General features: G+C 42.8%; 1 protein-coding gene across 2 annotated transcripts in view; it reads left to right on the forward strand.

The window, feature by feature from the left end:
- LOC119157537 (vascular endothelial growth factor receptor kdr-like) overlaps window positions 1–20,675 on the forward strand; it is a 142,008-nt gene that overhangs the window by 55,014 nt on the left and 66,319 nt on the right. For both annotated transcript variants that reach the window (XM_037408549.1, XM_037408550.1), the window contains exons 4-9: window positions 1,221–1,348; window positions 5,607–5,766; window positions 7,363–7,499; window positions 8,972–9,131; window positions 9,714–9,831; window positions 11,580–11,755. In XM_037408549.1, coding sequence (XP_037264446.1) covers window positions 1,221–1,348; window positions 5,607–5,766; window positions 7,363–7,499; window positions 8,972–9,131; window positions 9,714–9,831; window positions 11,580–11,755 — 879 coding nt within the window. The remainder of the gene's footprint in view (window positions 1–1,220; window positions 1,349–5,606; window positions 5,767–7,362; window positions 7,500–8,971; window positions 9,132–9,713; window positions 9,832–11,579; window positions 11,756–20,675) is intronic.

A 20,675-nucleotide genomic window follows, 5' to 3' on the forward strand; every position in this document is an offset into this window, starting at 1 on the left:
TGATCCAGCGTGATGGATGTGTCAGTCCTGGAGGACATTACCTGCATTCATTACCAATTTAGCCCATTTGGGAGTAGTTAAACATCCTTTTGAAAACTGACTGTAATTTCCTCATAGCACATCCTTTTTTAAAGTACTGTCAGAATACTTCAGAGCGCATTTTTGCAACCTAGATTGTTCACAAACCTTTCATGTCATCCATTTCCCATGCTTTATGTGAAACCATTTCCAAAATATAGTAAGTGTGTGGAGGCAGGTCCCCAGCCAAGGATAAGGAGGCTGAGGTTATCGCACAGGGTGCACATCCTTCCCTGTCAACAGTATAATCCAAACCAAAAGTGGTTGACTGCCTACACTGGGAGGTGTAGTTGGTATTGCATTAGCTGAACGGTATTTTAAACTTTATACCATGAGAATATCAAGACAAAGAATGCTTTCTAGAGAGATATTGAAGGTTTTAGGATTTCACAAACATTATTTAATTTTCTGATGACTATCACTGTATTCATACAAGGAAAAATCGGTAAATAACACTCTGAAGCTTTATTAACTTAAACTACCTCAGATTTTTAGTTATTTCTATATCCAGTCTGATTTCTATATCCAGTCTGATTCCCAGGTGGGCATCCTCAGCTCCCGAAGAGTCTGACCAAGTTACTTTGCTGTTAGCTGGAACAGATTATTCCTGCCTAGCTTTGAATATCGTGGGTCTACATTCCCTTTTTGCATTCTTTCTGCACTATTCTGGAGATTCTTATTTACAGAAAGCTGCTTTTTTGTTTCAGTAGATTTATCTTAACAGCTTTAAACCTATTGTATCACCTAACTGCTGTGGAGTTTGGGACTGCTGCAGTATAATATCACCTATGAAAGAAATTCAGAGGACTGGGGAAAGAACTAACTCCAGTGCCATGAAGACCTTTGGAGCCGATCCATTAACTTCATTTTTACAGATGGAGAATAGATTAGAAAAGGAATTTTTACAAGATTACACTGCAAACTGGTAAAATAGGGTTAGAAATGGGCTATTCCAGTTCTTGGTCATGGGCTATAATCCCTAGATGACACTGGCATTTGCAAATGAGCAAGATGTGACTGGATGTCTTGTTACACACTACAGGGAGCCTTCTGTGGGCAGTTAGCTGCTCAGACTCCAGTGCCCTTCTGGTCATTGAGCAGTAAAGGAGCACTTTTGCAAACCAATGTTCTTTTCCCTGCAGACTACAGAAGTCCATTTGTGGAGATTCACCCGGAACATCCTGAAATAATCTACATTTTAGATGCTAAGAAAACGGTTGTTGTCCCTTGCCGAGTTACCTCGCCAGATATCAAACCTAAGCTTAGCCAGGTAAGTGACTGTTTCAGAGAAACTCAATCAGTTCAGGGGTCTGGGCTGCCAATAAAATTGGTAAAAACACAAAATAAAATGTATGAAGCTAGGTAAGTTTCAGATAAAAATAGCAAAGACACTGAAATTCCAGCAGCACCGTCCTGCTCTTGCAGTGTATTCCTACTGAACTGTGTACAAGGCTGTTTGGGGATTAGCCTGAGTTTATCACGTATATTTCTCATCTTGTGACTTGATGTTCCTCCATAAACTGGCAAAGACAGATGACAGGGCGCTGTTTTTCTTTAAAATTCTTTGTAAAACACCTGGCTGTTAGCTATCCTCATGAAATCTCATCTCTTTCATACCTTGAACCTTGTCAGAACAATTGCCCATTTTTGCTTGATTTCATAAATTTAAACCAAGTTTCAGCTTTGGGAATAAATGGCTACACCGTCCACCCCTTTGACAGAAGTTACATCTGAATGTCAAGGTTACAGAGTGGTCTGTGGAGGCCAAGGCCATTGTGTATAATAAAAATGGAAATTTAAGGTCTGGGGCTTCCTCAGTTGATGGAGGTCTAGTCACTCATTTAAAGGGCTTTAGAATTGCTTTGTAGAGAAGCCTGTCATGGAGCGAGGAGCAGAACATAGGTTTCCTGGCTCTAATCCTGCCTTTTACCTAATAGGTTCTGTGCCTTTCCATTCCCCTGCCAGGCTGACTGCTGGAGCTGCCCTAATGGGACCAAGAGCTCAGCGCCTGCCCTGCCCTTTCTCCGCAGCCTGGTCCGGAGGGGCTGTGAGAGGTGGGGGTGTTCTGCTGGATACAGGGGGATAGTGCAGCGCAGGCAGATGGGCTGATGTTCTGCTGGTAGAGGGGACTGAAGACCTCTGCTCCTTTTAGCAGTTCAATGTCTTCGTTTTTAGGTGTCTCCTCCTCCCAGGAGGCAGCACATGAAGTCCTGGAGGTCTGAGGCAGTGCTCCGGCCCCTGCTGAGACCAATGGCAAATTTCCAGTAGACATGCAGAGGGACAGCACCGGCCTTATTGCTTTAGCAGATCTCTATTTTAAAATGTTGTCAGCAGGGATTAAAAGGGGGTGGGGTGGGGGAATAAGGCTCCTCTCCTGCTCTAGCTTATCGCTTCCATAACACTGAATAAGTGTTATCACCTTCTCCTCCTTGGCTATAAAAATGAAACATCCCCATCTTATTTTAGCCTGCTTCAACCAAATTCATTGCCGGAGTACAATGAATGACCGGCACGGTCAGCTGAGCTTGGAAACTCAACCATGCTGACCTCTTTATTTATTCCTTTATTTAGAGGCAGCCCTGCTCTCCCTGCTTGCCAGCTAAATTCTGTCCCGGTAATTTCTTCAAACACAAACAAAGTCCTTTACCTTGCTGCAAGTGGCTGCTGGAATAAAATCTCCACTGAAAGCTCCCTTTTGAATTGCAAAGAAAATTGTCCCCAGGAGATTTTTCCCCTTCGAGGGAGAGCAGCTGGGCTGCAGGGCAGGGATGTGGGTGCTGAGCACGGCTCCCCCGAGGAACCCTCCCAAGGCGGGGGCTGGACACACATGGCTACCGGGGGGACGCGCTCTGGGAGCCACGCGTTGGCTTCGGAAGCCACCAGCCCCAGGCTCTGACTGCGGAAAGTCACCACTTGCTTTGCCCTGTCTGGGAATTTCGTGGTGCCGCGTGGAGCCAAGGTGGCGGCTTCCCGTGCGGGGAGGAAGCAGGGCGGGAGAGGGGTGGAGGTAAAGGTGGGGGAGGAGAGGTGCATAAGGCCATCGGACAAATTTAGAACATCCTCTTCTTCCAAATTTAATCTCCAGTAGACAACGAACATCAAAGGGAGGAAAGCCACTGTGATTTCCTTCAAGCAGCATTGACGCTTTTTGTTTGATTGTTTAAATATATATTTTTGAATGGTTTATGAAAATGTTTAATATGTGTATAGAGTTGAAAAGGGCCTCCTGTGCGGGGTTATTTTTTCTTTCCCCTTCCCCTAGCCATCAGGGAGCAGAGCTGCCAAATTGTGAAGTTCAGCTTTATCACATTTTATTATTCTTGTAGAAAATGTACTTTTTTCCACCGTAAATTAAGTTCCTTATGTTACCATTATACTTTAAAATCATTGCGCTCTCTGGCCTTTAAATATGTATGGGGAAAGGTACCTCTTGCTAATACTGAACAGATCCCAGCTAACTCAACATATCACCTTCGTTAGTAACAAACCCATGCTAAGACACACAATTCAAACTTTTAATTTTGCCTAACATGATTTTAATTCTGGGCAAAAAAGAAGCATTTTCAGTCTTGTCAGATCTGTTTAGTCAATGATCTGGTTCAGTGTGCATTTGCCACTTACAGCTTTGACCTTCATGGGTGTTAAGGCATGATTAAGCCTCAGGTCTCAGATCTCCTTCTGTAATTTTCCTGAATTTTCCTAATGGTTCTGAATAGAGATGCCACAGCTTGATTACATCAAAAGTATTTACACGAAATCCATGTTTCCTACTGCTGGCAGAAGAGAACTGCTGTTCCAAAAGAAAGCAACTGTTTTGCTGTGTCTCCTTCCCCACAGCAACATCACCAGTCCCTGCCCCACAGTCATAATTCTTCCTCTTTGGTCTGTGCTGAAAATGTAATAACAAGTGACCTAAACCAGTGCCAACCTGATCAATTGTGTATTCATATGAGAGGTATAAGCATCAGCTCTCAAAGCCTGAAGCTGAAATTTTGTTGGAACAGGAGTATTATTGAAACTGAATCCTATTTAAACTGCACTGCCATACAAGACTACTGTTTGTTTGCAGACAGAAAAATAAATTGCATCCTGCATAACAACAAGAGTAAGAGCAAAACTATTATATCACTGGGGAAATTCCCACCTGCAGTCCCTACTGCAGTTCTTGGTTAGCTCCAAAAGCTAAAAAGAAGTAGCTCTGAAAAGGAATAAATAACTTCCCTCACCTTTGAGAAGCCAGTGTGTGATAGGAACGAGGGAGAAGCACTGTGCAAATAAAATTGCTAACACGTGGCAGCTGTAGGCACACGGAGGTTTCCCCAAACCCTTCATTTTTCAACCAAAATTGACCTTAACACTCCTACAGCACATCCTTAGTCCTAAAGATAGTTCCTATATCCTTCTGGAAAAGTCAGACCTACAGCCTGTGCTTCCATCCACCTTCCTGCAGATAGGCTGAATTTCAGTGACCTGCTTTACAGACTCCGAAGCTATTTCTCTGCATTTCATTTCACATATTTCTATTCTACATTACAATCCAGGATTTTCAAAACGATTGGAAAGTAAATTGCTTTTTCTCTAGCAAATAGAAGATTTCTCCATGTGTTAATAGTGATAATAAACTAATTATTCCCACCAATAAAAGCTAACCTGCTTGACATTGGTGCTGTCCAAGGGTGTATGGAGGGTTCATTCTTATTAAATGAATTTTTGCTCTAGTTTATTTTCCACATTTGCCTTTCATATCCTCATTTCTTCCCCATAAGTAGAACTTACAGATACTTACAGATTTTTTCAAGAATCTCAGAACATTACAAGTATTTATGAATTTAGGACAAAAAATGCCTATGTTACTAAGTCCCCTTCTTTCTGCCACTATGATTCACCATCTTAAGTCATCCAGGCCGCTTCCATGCATAGTGGGAATCAATAGGCTGCTCTGAAAGTGTCTCATCCCTCTCTGTGTACAGAGAATCTGATGGCTAGCCACAGACCATAGCTTATAGATGGCTACACCAGGTGAGCTAGTGACATGAATATTCTGATTTTTACGGGTCTAACTTCACACATGTTTTTAAAGTACTGTGAGATCCTAGGAAAGTATATGGTAGCTACATGTAGTGTTAGGAAAAGCAAATTTTGTTCTTAAACAGTTCCAAAAAGATAACCCTACAGAATTAATGTAAGATAGGCATAATTATTTCCAGCAAATAGATGAGAGAAATGGGACCTATAATGGGTAGCATGGCATCTTGCCTAAGATCTGAGAGGACCGGCACTCCTGAATCAAAAGCCCCAGTTATGATGTCCAAGTTTTGGATTTCAAAGACAGTCAGACCTTAGGGAGGGCTTTTCTATTTGCTTATGTTGATGTTGCTTAAGATATGTGTGGAATGAGACCACCAACCACTCTGAAAGGTCAAATATCTACCCTGCCTCTAAAGCAGAACAGCCTTGGCTGGTTGCCTCTATGGTCTGAGGGGAAAGGGAATGTCTCACAAGCCTCCTATCTGTCTGTTCTCTTTCAGTATCCTCATTCCGTAGAGATGAAACTCAAGAGGATAATGTGGGACCCCAGAAGAGGATTTATCATCCCCTCTCATGCTTCTGTTTACTCTGGAGTATTCACATGCACTGCGAATGTCAGTGGAAATGTGTTCACCTCCTATTACGTAGCCCAGAGACTGGGTGAGTGACGACTGTGGGCCAAGGAATGACCACAATGTTTCTATTTCATGGCTAAGCCCCTGGGTATTATTTCTTGGTTAGCCTCAATTATATTTGATATATCTAATTGGCACGTATCTGTAGCAAGTCCAAGCTGGAACACTAAAAGCAAATGCAGTCTTCCCCTTTTTTCCTATTCAATAGAACCTGGATTTGATCCACTCCTGTTTTTGAGAAATTACCAAGTGTTAAGGTGGTACAAAATATGAGTATTTTATTCAAACCCCACCAAGGCTTTGTTTGCTTGGATCAAGCTACATTTACATTAAAGCAACTGCTGGTTTAGGATAAACTAAACAGTAGCTTTCTTTTTGCTTCTGGTCACTAAACACACAAGATCATGGTATAAAAATCTCATTAAACTGCTAATTCATATCTTTGCTTTTTTATATAGTTTGTCTTGGTGATTTACTGTACCCTTTCTCTTGTATTTACAGTTGAGCTTCAGATCAAAATTAAAATCTGAATTTGAAGCAACTAAACATTCAATTTTTGAGTGCCGGGCATTTACGTGAAGCCAATTAGAATTTATTTTTCTTTTGTTTTCAATGTATGGTCATATATTTTTGAAAGAGGAGAGTTTATTGTGACTTCATTCCCGTAAGATCATGGCATCCTTCTATAGAATTAGCACTGAGCTTTAAACAACAGGCCTGTAAATTTGTACAGCAGCCAAATAAAAGTCCTGTAAATCCCTCTCTCTCCCTCTTTCTTCATTGTTGAAGCAATTATTTTTTACTAGGATCATGAATGCAAAGCTAAAACCCCCGTTAGGTCATCTCTTTGTAGCCCAAAGGACGCGGGGAATACCTTACTCGCTGAATGTACCGTGGTCAGACACATTTTGTATGGGGCACCGTAAACATGATGCGGGCTTATTTCTGAGCTGATGTGTTTAAGGCATCAATAAATATGTAAGACCAAGATTTGTGGATCTCATTCAGGAAAGAAAGGTAGCTGGTCATCAGAGGGGAGGAGAAATATGTTTCATGTTTTACAGAAATTAATCCTCTTGCAGATATACAAATCGTAGTCATAGAATCACTTAGGTTGGAAAAGTCCTTTGAGATCATCAAGTCCAACCTGTGGACTGCCAAGTCCACCACTAAACTGTGCCTCTAAGTTAGACATCTACATGTTTTTTGAACACTTCTGGGATGGTGATCCCACCACCTCCCTAGGCAGCCTGTGCCCATGCTTGAGCACCCTGCTGAGGCACTCAGAAGGATGTCACTTCTGAGAACTTTTTCTGAGAACAGCTGTGAACCTGCTGAGTGAGGGTTGGTGCCACCACAGCAAATGCAAGAAAAGTAATTTATAAATTACTGTGCCCATGGGATCAGTTAGTTTGATCAGCTGATATTCAGGCATTTATACAACTGCCCTAATATTTCCATCTTGTGGACATTTCCAACAATTTCCACATAAATGACAGAAGAAGGTCAGGCGTTTTGGAGAGGAGCAGATGTTGGGGGGCAATCAGAGTGCGGATGCCATCTTAAACACGCTTGATGCAGAGAGCACTGTGTGGTTATACCTTTGCTTTTTTCATTTCAGAGAGCAGAATACAGAACCTGACTCTAAAAGCAACTCCCAAAAAACTGCTGGTTGGAGAAACTCTCTCTTTGGAATGCAAAGCTGAAACCTTCATCAACGGGCGCATTGAGTTCGTATGGACGTGCCCCCGTGGGACTGTGAGTTGATGAAAATTCTGCATTCTGCTTTCATGCAGTCTCCCCCTACCCAAAAGAAAGAACTGTCCACAGGCCTGAGTAAACCCTAACTACCACTTATTCTGAAATATATCCAACCATTTGTAAGCCTACAATCAATTGTATTTTCAGTCTGAATGAATCTAAAACTTGTCTGACCATCTTGAACCTGCAACTTAAACTGCAAATCTCAGGCTAAAAGCCAGGAGTGTGTTTCTTGTTGGGATGAATAGCTGTCTCATTTCTTCTGGGCTTGTTTCTTGATCCTGGCTCACAGTGGCAAGTCCCAAGGCAGCCATGGAAGTTGCATGTTGGCAATCTGCTCATCAATCTTGGCATTTATTAAGTAGGAAAAAGTGAAACAAAAGCCAATTGTATCTGTAAATTTTGAGTGTAGGTTCTTGAGTTTTCTGTGGAATGCAACACAAAAATGCTGGACTTGAAGTAGAAACATGTAGGAGACTGAGCATTTGCTTTGATGTACTAAAACCTTTCAGTTCTCCCAAGGAAAAACAGAGGGAAGAAGGGGTATTTTCCAAATTAGTTCATTTATCTGAGATACTACTCATGGTTCTATTTGATGCTCAGAATGAAGATGACTGCTTTTTTGTTGTTTTTAGTTCAGGAAAATATACATTTCAAAGAATCATCTAAGCCTCTTGGAAAAGTGTAAAATGTGATTCCTAAAAACTGATTCTCCTGTTTACTTAAAAAAAGAATGTCTGATTTTGTTTTGGTGAAGAAACTGAAAAAATTATAACAGAATTTATAGAAGCACAAGCAATATGCTATTACTGAATTTTGTTTTGTGAACCCCATATGATGGAAGAGAGTTGGCTTTCTGTGAACCCTCCTTAGACTTCTAACATTATAAACGTAAAATTTCCTGGCCAAATCTCTGGGTTCAAAAATCCCATCAGAAGCGGTAATGCTTTCTAAAATTCTCCAGGAATTTGCATTGGCACTTGGCTGTCATAGTAGATTATATTTCTGTCATAATACTTTTCTTTTAGAAAGTAGGAGTTTTTAAAGACAGAAAAATACTGACTGCAACAAAAAAAACCAAAACCAAAACCAAAAACCACCATCAAAAAAAACAAAGCACAACTCTGACCCTACAGATGTCAATGGCAGGTTTGCACTGAGATCCCTGGGATCTGGTCCCTGAGAAGGGCTGATCTGTGACGAATCCATCCCCTTACCTACCTGCCTGCCCAGATTTCAGTAGAGAAGCGCCACAGGTCCACTCTTTCTCTCTCTCATTAGATTTGATAATGAAATCTCACACAAGAGCTCTTCCCGCTGATTTGTCTTTTATACTATTTATCTTAGCGATGGGGAGGTATGATCATTTTGATATGAATCACTGCTTGTCTTTACTGGCAGACTTTGAAAGGATGAACAAAATAATCCAGTTTATGCTGCTTTTTGACCACCTTTTTTCTGACTTCCAGCACCCTTATCCTAAAAGAACGATGGATCAGACAGACATAGTGTATAAAGTTGGCAGTAGCCTGACAATTGAAAATGTCACCATGCAAGACGGAGGCCTGTACGTATGCAAAACATTCAACATAACAAGGCTGGAGGCCAATGTCACCGTTACAGTGTATGGTGAGTTCTGCAGCTTAACCAGAACACCCAAGAACCAAGACTGTTCAGTTTAAAGGATAATGCCACATTATTAAATCTGTTGACATAGAAATGGCATTAGGAAGAATGCCAACTAGGTAAATTTCTAATGGATCTATGGGAGAGTCAGCACCCAGCACTATGTTTTCAAAGGAAAAGTTCAAGACTGAGACATGTCTGAGGACATGGATTAACGGGGAGCTGAACTGTTTTGAACAAGCTGGCATCAAGTGTGGTTGCTGCTGCTCTGGGAAATGTGGCCTGCTGTCAATAACATGGACAAGAGCCACCTCAGCCATTTCTACACGCTGCTCCAGGGGCCGTGCAGATGCATATTCTCTGCTTTAAATAAAAAGTCCTTCATTTGGAGAGAAACGGTCCTGGCTGTGGCTGAGCTTTGCAGGGGAACTGTGATTACAGCTTGTCATTCCGTTTGGTTGTCTGCAGCTTCTGCAGATCTGCATTGCAAAAAATCCAGGGTAGACACAACGCAATTCAAAGATGTGAGCGCTGTGCTGTGGCAGATCTGACATTACTTGTCTTCCTGTTCACTTCTCCTTCCAGACAAAGCTTTCATTACGATTTCCCATAAGAAAGGGCCTTATTACGAGATTACAGCGGGACACAAGTCACTGAAACTGGCTGCAAAGGTGGATGCCTTTCCTCGTCCAAGTGTCACCTGGTGAGTACAATCATCTTGAGCAAAATCAGGAATACGCAACCTTCTTTTGGGCTCCTGTCTAGAATAGATTTTCACTGTTCCTTACCACACAGGTAAAAGATGGGAGCTGGGAATGCTCACCGCTGGGGTCCCAGGTCAGCTAAGGAGATGCTCTGTGAAGCTGGTCAAGCCATACTTCTTTCCCATGCTATTCTTCTCTCCTAGTCATGCAGAAAAATGGGGGGTTCCTTTACCTGGGACACAGAACTGTTTGGAAGACTCAAGTAGAAACCTACTGGGGAAGGGCTGCCATATTACCACCATTAGTGTGGTCAGTCTGCCAGGAGGCAGTGCATAATAGAAAGCTGCAGGATGCATTCTCAACATGAGAAATTGTTTCTCTTCATAACTTTTAAATAATTTCCTCCAATCCTGTACCACCAGCAATGTCAGATCCTTGCAGACAATGCAGTGAACCCTGCTGAGCAAACTAAAGGCTCCATCAGAACTGTAATGGATCAGCTTATTAGGAGGGGCAACATGTCAGCAACTCCAGGGGACATTCATCTCCCTTTATCCTTTCATCATTTGTCCTCTCTTTTGCTACTTTTTCTATGCTTCATTCTGCAGGGGGTCTTTAACAACCCCATCCAACACCTTATACATCTTTAACTGTATGAAATCCCATACAACAGCTGATGTGGGTTTCCCTGTCCTGGCAGAGAAGGTGGCTTGGGTGAGTTAGCACCTGCACGGTACACTTGACAACAAAAGGTCTCAGTCAGGGATGGGTTTGCTACATTTTTTTAGCAGTGAAATAACATGAAACTCTCTAATACTCAGTCAAATCAGTGAAATCGGCGCTGCCAGGAGGTATGTTTAATTGTTGCTGTTATTTAGGAGATTGAAATGTTTTTGTGAGTTGAAGTGGGGACCATCCCCCTCTTCTCTGCCAAGGCTTTGTTCTTGGGGCTCAGCGTGGAGCTGTGTGGTAGCTGCCTGGGACCACCACAGCTGCCTTCCCCATGTGTTCGGAGCTACAGCTGTTCATGTTGGAGGTCTCTCAGTCCAGTTGTTTAAACGACTGTAAAGAAGGTTTCCAGCATTCTCAGGCAGTAGGACTCAGGCCTCAGCTTCTTCCACCAAGCCTAAAGCTCTGTGTGTGGCAAAGTCTAGCCTATTTCATAATCATAACCCAAATCTGCATATTGGATCAGCAGTGGAGTCTGCTCACGCAGACTCTGCTATCCTACTCTTACTGAAGATTCAAGATTGTGAATTCTTCACTGACCTTCCTGTAAATTCTCTGGGTCACAGACTTTAGCTTTTTCAGAAACAGTAAAGGGTCATACATACATATTGAAAGACAATTCTGCTTAATTAATATCTTGGTTTAAAACTGACGACAGAAATTTTGGCTCACCCACGACTTCCTGCACTTAGTATCGCATATCCAGCATAATTTGGGGGCACCTAGAGTCCATTCCTGATCATAGCTGAGCATGTAAGAGGCACGGTTCATTCCATTCCATTAAAATATCTTTTCTCCATTTGCTGGGTGAAGCCATCCCATAGCGCTGCAGATGCTCGGTTTTAGTATGGGAGGATAAAAGGAATAGTTGTCCAATTCAAGCAGTGATTATAGATCTGCGTTTCCTTTGCTGTTTCTGAAGAACGACCCCTTACCCACCCTAATTCGGGTAACAGGCTTTCTGAGGGCTAACATGTGTGTATGCACATGATGAGCCTTCACGGGACTTTCAAAACAGGTACAAAGATGGCAAACTGATCAAGGATAACCACACCTGCTACGAGCCGGATCCAATGAAGTACAGACTGGGCATAAGAGATGTGAGACCAAAGCATGCTGGAAACTACACCATCGTCTTGAGCAACGCGAAATACGGTCTCTATAAGAACCTCACCATGCAGCTGGTAGTGAGAGGTAAGGACTTGGTGTTGATAATGTTCTCATTTTTTGTGCAATCCTTTACCAGTCAGCAGGAATGGGTGACATTTCCCTGTGTTTAGCTGATATGAGCCGATACAACATTGTGCATAGATTATCACCTTACTTAGGAACCACTGAAGATCCATCTCATTTCACCACTTGTTAAATCAAAGCAACAGAAGGAGCTGCTATGAGGAGCTGGTCTGAAACAAGGTCACTGAAGTCACTTTCCAGGGAGGTATGGCACCTCAGAAATACCTGCAGCACCTCTGTGTCGGGACAGTGTCTCCACGGAGGGAGGCAGAGATGGCCTGAAAGTGAGCAAACTTAGCAGGACTTTAATTTTAATAGGAGTTTGGGAGGGTATGTAGCAGTGAAGTTGTAGATCTAGGGGCAGTTTCCCAAGAGAAGTCATGAAAGTTTGATCCCTTGAGGTTAAAAACTATCTTGGGTAAAGCACTGGAGGACATCTGCTGGGACAGGAAAAGTCTCAATAGGGCTGACAGAAGGAACTAGAAGAGCTACCCTGTCTTTTATGTCTCTCCATCATCCTGCTACGGAAATACTTTCTAAGTCTGTACTTTATATATTGCCATTTATCTGCTGGGAGCACTTGAGAGCCAGGTTCTTTTTCAGGGTAATCTGGAGAAAACTGAAGTAAACTGTGGTGTGCACTGAAGCAGGTTCACTTGACATAGAGGGAAAATAGATACTGGAATCACATTTATTAATCTCCCTTGCTGGAATAACGGAAGACAGAGCCACATTGTCTCTTTATACATCCGCTGCCTCTTTTAATCCATTGAATTTGGCAACAGAGGTTGAATCACGAGGCCGAGCAGGAGTTCAGCAAAAGTTAGCTCTGCTTCTCTTTGTATTTCCCGAGGTCCACTCAGGCAGTGAGAGAGAGAAAGTTATTGATAGGCTTGCTCTCTTTTCTGTGCTGAATTCTTTTCTGCTTACCCTCTTTACATGAAAAAATATTCTCAGTTGTCCTGTTTTGTATACTAATGTGCTGTTGCACCATGTAACTTCCAGCATTTGTGTTTTTCTCATCTCACCACTCACATTTCAGAAAGGAATAATGCCTAACAAATGGAGAACTTGTCCCTATTTGGCCTATTAAAAATGCTAAATAAGACATGGTAGCTTAAAGCACCTTAAACATTACATAACCTAATGTGTGATTTAGGAGTGGAGAGAGCTAAGAACATGCTTATGGTCAGGTACTGCAGCTCAGCTGATGAGGAGAAATGTGTTAAACTGCAGTAATTTGTTCACTTGAGATTGTTTATCCATACAATGGTTTTGCTGTCTTGTTAAAAGAACGGAAATATTCAAAGGAAGAGAAAATTAAGAACGATAATAAACTATCTTGTCAAGGTAAATACTGGTGTTTGCATGCAAAAGAGAATGTTTACTTGAAGAGCAGCCGTTCCCCAAATAGGCATATAAAAAACAAACAGACCTTGTTTGTATCAGCAAGATGCTATTTCAGGATTAAACCATCCCATGCTCTTGACTACAGTACAAGCCTTTCATCTTTATTGTATGTTCAAGTGTGTGGTATTCTGTCTCACACACAGTGCATGCCTAGCATGGTGCTCATTGTTAGCCATTTGGAGACATCAGCCCAACAAAGACTTCAATCAGGAATAATTATTTAATTGTAAAACCACCATTTCTCAAGAGTCTGCAAAGTCCAGCGGCTGCGGGAATGTTACTGACTGGAGGTGGTGCATGGTGAACCGCAGGAAAATTGAACAGCAAGCGTTTCTTTTCTGGTAAAAGCAAGTCACCCCAGAAATGACAGCAAGCAAAGGAAAATACCTGGCAAAGAGCACCAATGTTTGTAAGCTAATGGCTGCAGAGAATGAGGGTATTTTTGCCTTGATTGTAGACAGGACTGAACAAAACACCTAGGAAATCTTTCTTGCTTTTGCCAGGCTCTTCTCTGCAGCACTGACCCGATGCGCTGTATGTGAAGCACTCAGCCCAAGGAAAGGGTCATTTTGAGATGCATGTGGGTAGAGACCAAAAAAGGCAAATTTTGCTCCTGAGGCTTATCCGGCAGCAGCAAATTGCCTTTTTTCTTGTGCTTTCAGTTAAAGGGACTGCTTTTTCAGATCTGGGCATCATTTGCTTTACTTTCAGAAAAAAATCTGAAGCTCCAAACTGAATGCAGATTTGAATTTTTCCCTTAACTCCTCAACAAATAACCTGACACTTTCTTTCCAGTCATCATGACTGATATCCTGGTATCACACCTGAATAGATAAATTGCTTGGAGTTTCAGCAGACACTTAAGACATGGAGAAGGAGACCAAAACATTTTCTAGCTGTTTTATGCAGGGATTACCATGCCCACCACTGAAACACAACCACCTCTGAGCTGGGAGGTATGATTAATGTCTCTGCTTAGAACCACAGGCAGTCTGCAATTACTGAAGCTGGAATCTGAACACTGGGATTAGCAGACTTGATGGAAAAATCCTCTTGGGCTTGCAAGTGAACACAGTGGCAGGAGCATCAGTTTTGCATCATGTCTGAAAGCGGAGCCTGCAGCAATTCAGCACCTGATAAGCCTCGTGCTGAGTACATAACCATGTACCAGCTCCCTATTACGGAGCAGTAACATTTCTTTTTGAGTAACAGCATTGCTTCCCAAAAGCCAGGGCCAGTCTTTCAAATATCAGAGCTGCATCTGTGAAAGTGAGTTCTGATCTATACTATTAAAGATGGAAAATTATTTAAATAGACTTTTGAATGAGAAGATAAATGGCATTTGAAAATGCTGCAAGGGGACACTGCGTTGAAGAAATTACAAGTAAGCACACAGCCCCCTCTCCTGTGAGTCTCTTCAAAACAATACATCATTAATGCTCCTGAGCATCACCGTACAACCAGCAGGCAGCATGCTGTGAAAAACCCATCGACTGCAAATTTGAACTAGGTGTAGAGGAAGTTTAAAGTTAATGGTGTTGTGAATTGTTGTTCACAAACAAAGTATAAACAGCAGCAGGACTCATTCATCAAACTGCACTATATTAATTTTTGCAGCGTGTTTTATTCATTAGTAATGGCAGCAGAAGAGAATCCTTTAAGCAGGATGAGAACAAGATAAGAAGTCATCTGCTTGAGCCCTGCAGGACAGGAGCTGATACGCAGTGTATGTCCTGCCTGCTAGAAGACCAGCACTGCTGCAGCCTTTCCTTGGAGTCACCTCCTGTGCAATTAATTGGTAGCAATCACAGTAGCTCTGACATAAAACATATGCTGCATGTGCAAAGTATTTCAGTCCGTAGAAATGAGCAAAATATTAGGAACTGTTTCCCCCCAAAGTTTGATATGGCCGTAACACCGGTGAGTATCTGCAGCGTGCAGAGGTAGCAACTGTCTCAGCTTCACAGAGGCAAGAAGGAGCAAAACTGGCAAACAACTCCCAGAGCTGCAGGGTGGGAACTGATAGCAATGCCGGCCGGAGGCGAGGACCTGGTGACAATATGCAGGAAGGAGCATGCTGCCTGGCCTGGAGGAGAATCATGCTGCTATTCAAAAAATGTTTCTTTAAGCAGTGGCTTAGCTGTGCCTCTGGTCACCCGTGCTCCCACTGCAGCTGGAATTTAATCTTGCAGGAGCACATATCTCCCTTGTGTAGTCACCTTGGCTCATTGTAGGACTCAAGTCCCCAGGAGGTAGCTGATTGCATTTTCAAAACACTCCTTCTTTACATATTTACACATCAAACACTGTCCAAGAAGCAGCAGGTTGCTGTGTTTTTGTTTTGTTTGATTAAATTCTTATTGAGAAAAGCTTCAAGAAAATAATGTCCTGAAGAATTTGGAGGGGAGGGAGCAAGGAGAAGGAACAATCCTAGCAAACAGCTGGTGGCTGCACATCTGAGCCAGCCAAGAAGGAGAAATGTGGGAGAAAAGTTATTCTGGGCTGGAGTGCAAAGCAGTTTCAGAACAAAACATAAACACAAAACCTCAAATCTATTTATGGGCAAACAGGCTGGATTTCATTCTCACCCTTGTACAAGTCATCTGCATGTATCAGGGTTCTTGCTGAGCCCTTATGGAGCAGTCAGCATGCTCTGACCACTACATTGTGAGTGAAAATTGTATTGAAGCATAAGTTAATTCAAAACTGGCATGAATAACCTCCTTCACCACTTTGCCTTTCTTCTTTGTCCCAAAGTTTCTCTCCTGTGCTCCCTCAAGGCTCTTCCAGCAAATATTGCTTTGGGTTCCAGCTGCTCTAGTCAATTGAAATTACATTCCCTCGTACAGTCCTTGATCCCCCAAGCTCTTGTGTTGTATCTATAAGAAATGCAGGATTAAGTGCTAGAAATAGCCTCTACCATAAGCAGCAGTAATTCACAGGCTCCTTATGAATTCCCTCTCTCCTGGGCAAGGATTGGAATAAAAGGGGTGCATGGAGAATTCACGTGTGCATTGCCATGTGCTCCTTGTTATGTCAGCAAGGTGACTGGCTGTATCTCGATGTTACTAGGAAGAATTAGCTCCAGAGCACTTAACGATACATGTGTTGCCCTACTCTGTAGTCAGGCCAGCTCTTCATATTTGGTTTAAAATCAAAGGCAAAGGGAGTTCTGTGCCTGACCTACTTTGGCTTGCAAGGGATGAGTTGACATCAAAGGAGTCCCCAGTGAGCTCCATAAAAGTTAATAAATATGTGGTGATCCATGTGAACAATACACCATCACCTCAACCAGACCCAGAAATAGTCTGAAGAGGGAAATGAGCCTTCAGGATGAAGTTAATACATGTGGGCTATGCCAGTTCAGAGAAAAAGAGCTCTTAGAGTGACGGATCCCAGTTAAAGCCATGTGAAGACAGAGGGGGAGACTCTCGCAGTCTTTTGTGCATGGAAGGGCCACTGAAATCTCCGAGTTGGACACAGCTGCATTGTGAGAAACAGCAATTTCTTTGGATTGTTAGCTCAACCCAACTGATGTTTTGGTTAAAGGACTGAGCCAGATACACGAAGCAGGGCTACGTAAAACAATCTACCTTCACCTTTTCTGCATGCTTCAGTATCCTGCCAGGACTGCTTTTCCTTTGTGTATCAGATCCATCTCCTGCGTAGCTCCTTGGAGGATGACCCATTCAGGGAAAGTCAGAATAGAAAATCTAATTTTCCACCTCTTGGGCCAGCCAAGCAAACCAGAAACACCAAAATAAAACACAGCTTGTCTCCATCCAGCCCCTGTTCCAATGTGTTCCTCCCCAGGCCTGTTGCTTCGTTTTCCTCCTGGGTGCTGGCAGCAACAGCTGTGGCCAGTGTGTTGGGTGGGCAGGACACACAGCTGGGAAGAGCAAGGGCGAAGAGATACAGCGCTCCAGTCTACCCTTCAGGTCTCATTTATCAGACACAGGCAGAAGAGAAACAACTGCTTTTTCTGGGAGATATATGAAAGAAAAGAAAAAATGTGGTGGCACAAACAGACTGCAGTGGGTCTTTCCGGCACACTAATTATTAGCAAATTATGAAGAATTTTCTCACTGACATTATGCAAACCCTACACTCTTGCAGCTCTGCAGTCCAGCTTCTACTCAGCCTCTCTGCACTCCCAGGAGAGCCCCTAATGAAAAAGTCAGATGAGCTATTTTCATTTTGTTGGAAGTAGCCAAAGCAATTTTAGGAAGAGGAAGGTGGGGGCCTGCTGGAGTTTGCCAGAAAAATCTGAAGCATTCAACTCACGTCTTTGCAGCAGCAATCTCTCTCTGACAGCCCTTAAAAACCAGAGCGGTGGGGGGAAGTCAGAAAGTGGCAGCATGTGGTTTCCATGCTGTCTCTCAGCCAAGCCTGCAGGTATATTAACTGTTGTTTTTCTCTTTTGAAAAGCAGGCAAAGGGGGCAGCAACAAAAATCCAAGAAAATTGCCTGCTCTGCTAAAAATTAAGCAGTTCATCATTACATGTTTGCTTTTGAACTCTGTTTTGCTACAAAAGAATAAGATGGGGAGAGACAGACAAGAGAAAACCCTTTTGTTTTCCCAAAGTTTGGCTGCTTCGGGGTTGAATGACAGATCTGGGAAAGGTGGTATAAGACGGGAAAAGACAGCTTTCCTCCTACAAGGTGAAGATAGATATGTCCAAAAGTGACAGTACAAGGTCAGAAAAGACAAAACCAAGCTGCACTGCCATTTTAACAACAAAATTCCCTGTAGGGTACGTCAAGTGCCTTCTGATTTTTCTTAATATCTGTTCATGCAGTATCCATTTGCACAGTTTCTCTTCTCTTTGCTCCCACCCTGCTGGCATTCCCACCCCATAACAGTGGGTTACAATGGAGCAGCAGGGTGTGTGCGCTAGAGATTAGGCAGGCAACCAATAATCGGTGACCCTACTTCTATTCCTGGCTCTGCTATTGACTCACGGAGTGATTTTGGCCACTCATTTCATCTTGGCATCTGCTTCCTCAGAGGTACTGTGGGGACAATGCCATGCACCCCCTTCACAGCAGCCTTGTGTGCAATGTGCACAAAATAAAACAAAAAAGCAAACACAACGAAACAAAGAAAACCACCCAGACAAAATCAGCTAGGGTCAAACACAATGTTCTGTTCAGCTTGAAACAAAAGTTTTGTTTTCAGGTCATTTAACTCATTTTTTCCTTTCTTTTAACAAAAAAAGAAGAAGACACCCCCACACCCCCCACCCCAAATCACAGAGATCACTTGTAAGCCAAACACAGACAAACTGGTTTTACTTTGGGGCAAAAGTCATCCTCTTTTTCCCATACTGTTTGACTAGTCCAAACTTGCATTAATGAGTTTCCTATGTACCTTAGAGAGTAATCATCTAGCTCAAGCTGCGGAATATTCACCCAGCTCAACTTGCAGATCTTACATTTCCATTAAGAACTGCACAAACATCAGATGAAAGACTCTAAAGTGCAAATTATTTTTGGAAACAGAATGGATAAATAAAAAACAAGTTGCCGCTCTATCAATAGTTCTAATGAAGCCCCATGTCCAGCAAAGTACATAAGATTGAGGAAATGCTTTACTGGACCACTCTGTTATTTTAATGATGTGCTTAATGTGAAAAGATTTTTTGAAACCCAGTTTAAATGGTAGTGGGGAAGGTACATAAACAGCAGTTCAGGTAGAGGTCACTGAAAGCGAAGCAAAGTTTCTCTGAAAAAGGCAGGGAAACTGTAGTGGTTTAACCCCAGCTAGCAGCTAAGTACCAGGCAGCCACTTGCTCACTCCGCCTCCACCAGTGGGATGGGGATGAGAGTCAGGAAAATCGTAAAACTCTAGGGTTGAGATAAGAACAATTTAATAATAGAAATAAAAATAATAATGATAGTAATGAAAAGGAGAGAGAAGGGGAGAGGAATAAAATCCACAGGGAATGGAAAAAAACCCAACAAGCGATGCACAATACAGCTGTTCACCACCCGCTGACCAATGCCCAGCCAGTCCCCGCTCAGTGATCGGCCCTGGCCAGCTCCCCCTGGTTTATGTGGTGTTCTATGGTATGGAATATCCCATGCCTAGTTTGGGTCAGCTGTCCTGGCTCTGTCCCTTCCCAGTTTCTTGTGTCCCTCCAGCCTTCTGGCTGGAAGAGCCTGAGAAACTGAAAAGCCCTTGATTTAGTATAAAATTTACTTTAGCAACAACTAAAGACATCGGTGTGTTATCAACATTATTCTCATACTAAATCCAAGACACAGCATTGTACCAGCTACTGAGAATAAAAAATAACTCTGTATCAGCTGAAATCAGAACAGAAAATTTCTATCTGCTGCCCTTTATATTTGGATGCTCCTTTGGCTGACAAGTGTGCAACCCCGTAATAACATCTGCAATGAATTTACAGCTAGAATTGTCCCTTGCAGAAGGTATAACACCAGAGGGTTAATGTCCTAATACTTGTACGTATCATTTGCTCCTAATGCCACAAACTAAAGATAACACTAGTAAGTAAGGTGAGATTTACATAATGCTGATCAATTTGAAACTTACAGTAAGCAGAACTGCTTTTTGATTGCATTTCACAGTGCAGCAACAGCAAAGTCTTTAGTTATTCAGGTCAGCTCTCACACCAGCAATTGCACCTCTGCAAAGCGAGTTGGGGATACAATCACACTTCAAGCCAGAGAGGACGAAAACCCATTTATTTCAATACATTTAAAGCCATCTGAACACTGCGTGTTCCACATGCAGCCAGAGACGAGAAAGCTTTTAAGGTTTGTTTGGCTTCTGCTTGAGGAAACTCAGCCTGGGGAGGGCAATGGCCAAGGGATGGGAGGCAGAGGCTGAACGTAAGCAGGTAGATCTGGGGCGGGAGGGTAGTGGGAAGGAAGAAGCGGGATAGCGAAGGATACTTCTGGTCAGGAATGAAGTGCATTTAAAGATCTGCTCTAGCAGTCCAGCACTACGGTGGGGTAGGCAGGACTGCTGGCTGGGGGGCAAGGCTCCATAGGAAGGTGTTCAGTGAGGGTAGCATAGGGTGCTGTTGCAGAGTTTCAAGGAGAAAGGAGGACTCTGTGCTGCACTTGCTGGAGGAGGCAAGGTGCACTGCAGGGTCTGTGCAGAGGCAGCTTGCTTGTTTGCTCAACTTCTGTACTGCCAGTAGCCCAACACCTGCAAAAGCTCCCCATTCCCAACAGCTTTTTTTTTTTTTTAATTGCATGTTTAAAAAACAGCAATACATATAAAAATGTGTGTGCATTGATGAAATTCACAGTGTAGATGTTTAATTTAAGGAGCAACCAGAAATGTACTTGGATTTTGGCAGTGCTTACACATGGATTTGCACCCCAAGCCTTCCCCCACACCTAAGCAGGAGTGAAGATAAACGAGGAGTTTGCGCATAATCCACCGTGCTGCTTAGTAAGCAAACATGAAAGAGAAAGCAAAGCAGTGTTTGGAGGA

Source organism: Falco rusticolus, chromosome 14 (assembly GCF_015220075.1).
Source record: "Falco rusticolus isolate bFalRus1 chromosome 14, bFalRus1.pri, whole genome shotgun sequence".
Classification (NCBI taxonomy): domain Eukaryota; kingdom Metazoa; phylum Chordata; class Aves; order Falconiformes; family Falconidae; genus Falco; species Falco rusticolus.